The following is an 8,199-nucleotide window of genomic DNA, read 5'->3' as shown; positions in this document are numbered from 1 at the left end:
TTTGTATTTTTAGATAGCCACGGCTGGCACAAGCGGGCGAGCGACGCCAGTCGCGGTTTGTTTCTAGCTTGATTCTTGTTTCTTTTCTCTTTTGTTCCTTTCATTAATTTGTCTTTTACCCTGGTTACATCATGCTGTTTAACTGTAAAACCACTTCTCCGTGATAAGCCTGACGAGTTAATAGTTGCCAAGCTAGTTAAGACCCATTTATGCTCTACGTTAAATACGCATACGGATCCGGACAGAGCGTTCTGTCCGTACTCTGCGTTCATTACGTGCGTACTTGTGCACGTTTTTTCAAAGCTTACGGATACGGAGGAAATGGAGCAGAGAGACACGAAGACAACTTTGAAAAAATGGTAATAATATGGGAAATAATTATGTTGCGATGTATTTAATGCTGTCTCCGCTTTTGCCTATTTTAAGGTACATTATTGACTGGTGTTAAATAAAGCAGTCTGCTGGCCCGTTGGCTCTCCTTCCTGCCTCGTCTGTCTCTGTCTCCCACGGACCCGGAAGTAGCGAGCCTGGCTGCTACAGTCTGTTATATTACGAAAATAGTTCACTGAAATGTGTTTCTGAAAACATTTGAAGCGAGAAATAAGCCATACAGTTGCTGAATCTGTCTTCATTTTAGATCGACAACAGTTCGTTTAAAAGTAGCCGGCTCCTACCCAGATGTTGTCTCTCTCCCTTGAGAAGAGCAAGCACGGAAAACAGTATAGCCTGCTATTGCTAGCTGAGCCACAAAGCCACTCTCTTCTTTCATACCACTCCTGATGGAAGGAGTGCACAATTTTCTGTCCTTTGCGTTGATGAAGTTCGGGAAGTGCTGGTGTTGGTCTGCCTTTTTTAATTAAATCCAACTTTTGTTGGAAATCCAACTTACTAAAGTTGTGAAATTGTTGCATCGACATGTTTCTGACTGTGTTGTAGGTTCTAAGCACCTTGTGGGTTCGCGCCGTTATGGCTGGAAGCCTCGCGCAGATGACACATATGATGACACATATGATATGACACAGGTGACACGTCATCCAGGGTAGGCTTGCCTACCCTGGCTACTGTAAAACACGCAAACCAGGCAATACGCATGCGCGGATTCTGAAGTCTCCTGAATGAATGAATCCTCAGCAGGGTCGGCAGAAGAGCCCTTGCCTACCCTGCCATTGAAAGTAATGAGAGGCGGGGACGCGCGTGTTCCACTAAGAGTAACGAGAGGCGCGGACGCGCGTCTTCCACTACAATGAAACGGAGTGCTGCAGCATATCCTGTACAGCCTAGCGCCTCACGACATATTTTAACGCCGTTTTAGACATTTTGGGAATTTTGAGCAAAAAGAACAGGACCAATGAAACACATGAAATATTAGAAAAACTATTTACATTTACATGTAAAACATTTATTTTTATTTTTGTTTTGTTTCGTAATTTTGATTGGATTATCACAGGGTAGGCACTGCCTACCCTGCCTATCCTGGCCGCACGTCCATGGGATGACCAATAGAGACAATGGACCGGACCTATCTGTTGTATAAGTGATGTTATGATGTTGGAGTTTTCACATATTGTTTTGAGAATGTTGGTTGTCATTTGTCAATTGGGCCAAAGTGATTCTTTAATGTTTTATTAATATAATAAATTAATGTTTGCACAGAAGACTTTCTCATTTATACCCAATTATTTGCATAGCATTAATATGGCAGCATATTATTATTTTGAAACAAAATTAATTCAATATATTACATACAACATTATAACATCTGAAGTAACAATGAGAATAAAAGTGATTTGTGGGTGACACTATCATTGAGTGACTGAGAATGCACAGTAGTTAGCCATGACTTTTATTTTGGACAAATATGAATAATTATGTATAGGCACATATACATACATCCTGTAGGCTATATATTTGCTTCTTCGCTTTTATCCAGAATGACATACGGTTGGCCTAATTGAATGAGATCATAGCAATATACACTCTGTACTCTACGAAATACACTTAGTGAGCACTTAATTAGGTATTTATTAGACACTGTTGTAATGCATGGTTATTTGTGTTACTGTCACCTTCCTGTCAGCTTCAACCAGTATGGCTCCTCTCCTCTGACCTCTCTCATTAACAACATGTTTCCGCCTGCAGAACTGCTGCACACTGTTTATTTGTTTTTCGCACCATTCTCTGCAAAATCTAGAGGAAATCCCAGGTGATCAGCCGTTTCTGAGATACTCAAACCACCCTGACTAGCACCAACAATCATTCCACGGTCAAAGTCGCTTAGATCACATTTCTTCCCCATTCTGACATTTGGTCTGAAAAACAGCTGAACCTCTTGACCACGTCTGCATGCATTTATGAATTTAGTTGCTGCTACCTGATTGGCTGATTAAATATTTGTTTGAAAAAGTATTGGAACAGAGGGTATTTAAGTAAATTAAAGTCAATAACACTTCATATTTGGTAGTATATCCCATGCTTGCAATAACTGCATGAAGCCTGTGACCCATTGACATCAGCAAACTGTTGCATTCTTGTGCTTTTCCAGGCTTTTACTGCAGCTGCTGTTGTTGTTGTTTTTTTCGGGGGATTTTCTCCTTTAATCTCCGCTTCAGGAGGTGAAATGCGAAGCCCAAGCCATGACACTTCCTTCACCATGCTTCACAGATGAGCTTGTATATTTTGTGTCATGAGCAGATCCCTTCTTTTTCTACACGGTTGTCTTTCCATCACTTTGGTCGAGGTTAATCTTGGTCTCATCAGACCATAAAACATTGTTTCCTATCTTTTGTGGCTTATCTCTATACTTCTTTGCTCATTTTAATCTTGCCTTCCGATTCTTACTAATGATGAGTGGTTTGCATCTTGTGGTATAGCTTCTACATTGCTGCTGTCTAAGTCTTCTTCGAACAGTTGATTGAGATACCTTCACCCCTGCCCTGTGGAGAGTGTTTGTGATGTCACTGACTGATGACATGTGTACGATTTTGTGATGCAAATTCTTTTTTTTATTTCTCAGGTAACATAATTCAGTACAACTGGCTATGTCTGATGGTATTGAGTATTTGGTGACATGATCAATATACAGTATTGTTAATCAAGTAAAATGATTGAAAGCAAGTTGAGACCAATAATCAGAATAAGGGAAAGTTTTCTGCCTCCTCAATTTTTAGCTGAGCAGCCTTCACTGGCGAGTATTTGTAAAATATGTATTCAAGTGATCAAATGACTGCGATGAGTGAGTGTGTGTGTGTGTGTGTGTGTGTGTGTGTGTGTGTGTGTGTGTGTGTGTGTGCATGCATAGTGCCTGCAACACAATCTGAAAATACAAAACCTTGTTTGGTTTAATCGATAAACAAAATTCCATGCAGAAGAACCTTAAAATGTATCTATGGAAATGAAGGTTTTGTTTGTAATAGACGAAGTGAAACGCATTGAGTGGCTATTCTATTTTCTGTTCGGTCCCCGACGCCAGTAATGGAGTGAAAATAATCTAGAAACGATTCAGAGGAAGTTGGCTGTTCCGAGTTTCATCTGCAGCAGCAGGTGACCCCGCCCACTAGCCCATTCGTCCCTCGGGTGTAGCCTCCGATTGGCTGAGGGGGCTGCGGGTCCTGAGACAGAGCGGCAGCCGCTGAGCCAGCGCAAAGCTGTATACAGTTCGCGCTGGAAATGCGAGCTGAGTGCATGGTGGAGTCAATTGCATTGAAGACAAGGGTTTATTTTGCACCTCATCTACAGACTGGATATTCTTAATGCTTTTGTTTTTACCATCTGCTATAAAGGATTGTTTCTACTATAGCTTCACAACGAAATTAGCGTGCTTACTACAAATTGCCATCAGTCGGATTTGGATTTTTTGAAAATGCATTGGAACGCAGAGGTTCAAATATTTTGATTTATAACATGTCTGAAACAATTAAGTGAACGGGATTTTAAAGGATTCGGTAAAATCTGGATAACCGTGGACAGCAAGCTTTAAGAAACATGTTCCTTCAGCAAGGTGTTGTATGTCTTGTTAGATACCTGGTTGATTTTTTTCTGGCTTGATACGGTAGTTTTCCTTTTACTTTAAATGTAGCTTCATCACAGGATTTCCATTTTTTATTATATTTTAAGTAGAGGAAATTAAGTAATTAAATAGCCCACCAGTACCAAACCGGTCGCTTAAAAAACTCAGTTGTCGTATTTGGTTTCTAATGGAATATTGTAATGCAACAGATAATAACGCAAATATCCAGTCGACTGCTCTTGTTTGATTTATTTATTGACTGTAGCCTATAGTTCACATGTAGTTTTCTTCAGTAGCTTTTTCCGCCTTCGCAATGGTCAATCTATGTTTCCAGTGTTGCCAATAGGAATTATCTGCGGCTGTTGCACGGAGGAAATTGTATTCGTCTTCGCACCATGTTTCTTCGGCGTTATTTTTAAATCCAAATTTAATCGGTCGAATTCGGTTTTTGATAATCCAGATGAATGCAATTAATCGAAAATCAACTGACTGTACATTATCTTAAGTAGGCTACATCAGATTACTGCGTGCCACTGATCTGTAGCTGTATCAGACATTTTTGTCTGACGGCACGTTTTGAACATGTACTGTATCTCTGCCTATAACTTTTTACATGATGAATACCCTGACGCGATTTCCACTGTAATTATGACATACACAGGCCTATGTAAAATGTACATAAAAGTACTGTTGTAAATCAATAAGAGAAGAAAACAAATCAACAAGTATGTCCTCTAAGGAAATGCATTTTATACAACTAAGTCTAATAGCTCTTCTGTTCTGGATTGGGGCGGATGCTGTAATCAATCTGAAATACTCGGTGGACGAGGATCAAATGGCAGGGACAGAAATTGCAAACATTGCGAAGGACGCAAAAGAAGCAGGATTTGTGATCGATCCTCGGCAGCCTGCCTTACGAGTTATCTCTAATACAGCACCGCAGTTAGTGGACATCAACTCGGCTGGGTTTCTCATCAACAAACAAAAAATAGACCGGGATACGTTTTGCCGACAGACACCAAAATGTTTTATTTCTTTGGAAGTGATGTCAAACTCGATGGAAATATGCATGATAAAACTAGAAATCAAGGACCTAAACGACAATGCACCCATTTTCACAAAAGATCACATTGACCTTAACATTTCGGAGACTGCCACTCCAGGCACTAGGATACCCCTAGAGGGGGCAAACGACCCGGATTCTGGAATCTTTGGTGTACAAAAATACGAAATCACTCCAAAAGATATGTTTGGGTTGGACATTAAGACAAGGGGAGACGGATCTAGATTTGCCGAGCTCGTTTTGGAAAAGCCACTGGACAGAGAAACACAATCGCATTACAGTTATGTGATCACTGCTTTGGACGGTGGAGACCCACCAAAGTTTGACACAGTTACACTTAATATTAAGGTGATAGATTCAAACGACAACAACCCAGTTTTCGACCAGGCTGTGTACAATGTTAAGGTGTTGGAAAACTCTCCGAATAACACAGTGGTCATTCACCTGAACGCCACAGATCCGGATGAAGGCACAAACGGTGAAATATTGTATTCATTTAATAGTTACGTCTCTGAAAAAACACGGGAACTTTTCAAAATCGACCCTCGAACCGGTATAATATCAGTCAGTGGAGAACTGGACTTTGAGTCGACCAACGTTTATGAGATTGATGTGCAAGCTAAAGATCTAGGTCCAAATTCTATCCCGGCTCACTGTAAAGTAATAATAAATGTTATGGACGCAAATGATAATGTCCCAGTCATTAAGATGTTGTCTGCAAACAGCGAGATGGTCGAAGTGAGCGAGAACGCGCAGCTGGGATATGTCATAGCCCTCGTGAGGGTTTCAGACAAGGACTCGGGGGCTAATGGGAGGGTGCAGCTGCGACTACAGGGCAACGTTCCTTTCCGACTACAGGAGTATGAGAGCTTTTCCACAATACTAGTCGATGGGAGACTGGATAGAGAACAGAGGGACACGTACAACTTAACGATTCAAGCTGTGGACAGTGGCATACCTCCTTTAAAAACCACAAAATCACTCACTGTTAAAGTGACAGATGAGAATGATAACCCTCCACACTTTACAAAACCACATTATCAAGAAATGATCCTAGAAAACAACACGCCTGGGGCTTACTTGCTTTCTGTGTCGGCGAAGGATCCTGACCTGGGGCTAAATGGCACAGTGACCTATCAAATCGTACCGTCTCAAGTTAGAGATATGCCAGTATTCACATATGTGTCGATAAATCCAACTTCTGGTGATATTTATTCACAGCGATCATTCAACCACGAGCTTACAAGGACTTTTGAATTCAAAGTTTTGGCTAAAGATGGAGGCAACCCATCTCTGACAAGTAATGCAACTGTACGGATTGTTGTTTTAGACGTGAACGACAATACGCCTGTCATGACCACCCCGCCTTTAATAAATGGGACGGCTAAAGTATCAATTCCAAGCAATGCTGGAGTGGGTTATTTAGTAACGCAGGTACAAGCCGACGACTACGACGAGGGTGAAAACGGAAGATTGACTTACTCGATATCAGAGGGAGACAGGTCTTACTTTGAAATAGACCAGGTGAATGGCGAAATTCGTACCACCAGGACGTTTGGAGAGAGCACAAAGTCTTTTTACGAGATAACTGTAGTAGCACACGACCATGGGAAAACGTCTTTAACAGCCTCCGCATTTATTGTGATCTACCTCTCAAAAGACATGAATGAGCAAGAGTCTATTGGACCGGTGAATTTATCTCTCATCTTCATCATTGCCCTTGGTTCTATCGCTGCGATCCTGTTCGTCACAATGATATTTGTGGCAATCAAATGTAAAAGGGACAACAAAGAAATCAGGACATACAACTGCAGGTAAACAACGCTTTGTTTCCCATTATTTACAGCCTACTATAGCCAATAGCCGTAACTTTGTATTGGCGCGTATCAATGAATTAGAAACATCTCAGAAAATGCGCAACGGCTAAATTGTTGGATGGTCTTCGATTTGTTTCTTCTCATTTGCCAAATTTGGGAATGTTACCTTGGGACAGAATACATAGCCGAGTATATAGCCTATTCGTATATGCCTATGGTAAAACTAAAGATTGTTTTTTGCATGTATTAAATATCGGCCCCTGGTCTATTCTATATAGTTTGTCAGCATTTCATCTAGTTTTATGATTGACATTGATGCAGCCTGTGCTAATTGTTTAAAGCGACACTATTTAACTTTAAAAACAGTTCATCCTGACCACAGCCCTTTTCCCATAAACTATTCTTCAGTTGATCAATTGTTCCTGCAACGGATAGGTTATCCATGGAGCTGGCTGTTCAGTCTGATAATTGTGTGGTGCAGCTGTTGGATGAATCCAGCTGCGCACATGAGGCGAATGCTCTGTCTTTCTAAATCCTCAAGTGGATCGCTTTGTTTTTTTGTTGAAACAATGTATTACCTCCATTATTCTGTTAGCCTTGAATAGTTATTGCATTGAAGGCGTGATATTTTATGTGCCATTTTATCGTCTTTACCTCGAACTGAAATATTTCTATCGAATGCGTAAATATTATATACTACGTATAATCGTATGGCCTACATCTGCATTTCCGCGCACTGTGTATGGCAGCAGTTGAGCATAATTGCATGGGCGTGTCAACTGAGTGTAAGGTCGAACTTTGTTATGACAGAAATATTACACATTTCTTATTTGGAAAGGTAATGAGCATACTATGTCGTTGAACAAGACAGTACAGCAATCACAACGAATGAGAGTCAGAATAGCATTTTGATCTGGAGACAGCTGTGCGAGTCGCATATTCGGAGATCACGCTAAATTGATATTAATCCGTAGGGAATAAGAGTACTATTTAATTGCTAAATCGTTACTACGTCATGACACTAAGACCTACAGTAGGCGCTAAATAACTGGACAATACCTGTGCCAATGCAAAACAGATTAAACCACATAGTGTGCATGCCCTTAAAAGTAAAACATTTAAAAGTCGGACAGATGCCAAGGCCAGGAACAAATGCATATGGTCGCATTTTGAACACTAGTTACTTCCTTGTATGAAAACATCTGCAATTCAAAAAACATGGTGCAATAGCATAACAGTGCTGGAATACAGTACGCAGTAAAATGTCCATTGTTAATTAAACAGTGTACATATTATTCCAATAGTCGATTTAT

At 40.6% G+C, this 8,199-nt stretch overlaps 1 protein-coding gene across 4 annotated transcripts in view; it reads left to right on the top strand.

Moving 5' to 3' along the window:
- The first annotated feature begins 397 nt into the window (after positions 1–397).
- LOC133132952 (protocadherin-19-like) overlaps positions 398–8,199 on the top strand; it is a 76,605-nt gene continuing 68,803 nt past the window's right edge. For 2 of the 4 annotated variants that reach the window (XM_061248802.1, XM_061248799.1), the window contains exons 1-2: positions 398–426; positions 4,769–6,883. In XM_061248802.1, the coding sequence (XP_061104786.1) occupies positions 398–426; positions 4,769–6,883 (2,144 nt within the window). Of the gene's footprint in view, positions 427–4,733; positions 6,884–8,199 lie in introns of those variants that run through there. The other 2 variants (XM_061248801.1, XM_061248800.1) reach the window with 1 other exon arrangement.

Source organism: Conger conger, chromosome 7 (genome assembly GCF_963514075.1).
Source record: "Conger conger chromosome 7, fConCon1.1, whole genome shotgun sequence".
Classification (NCBI taxonomy): domain Eukaryota; kingdom Metazoa; phylum Chordata; class Actinopteri; order Anguilliformes; family Congridae; genus Conger; species Conger conger.
This window is presented reverse-complemented; position numbering and strand designations above follow the sequence as displayed.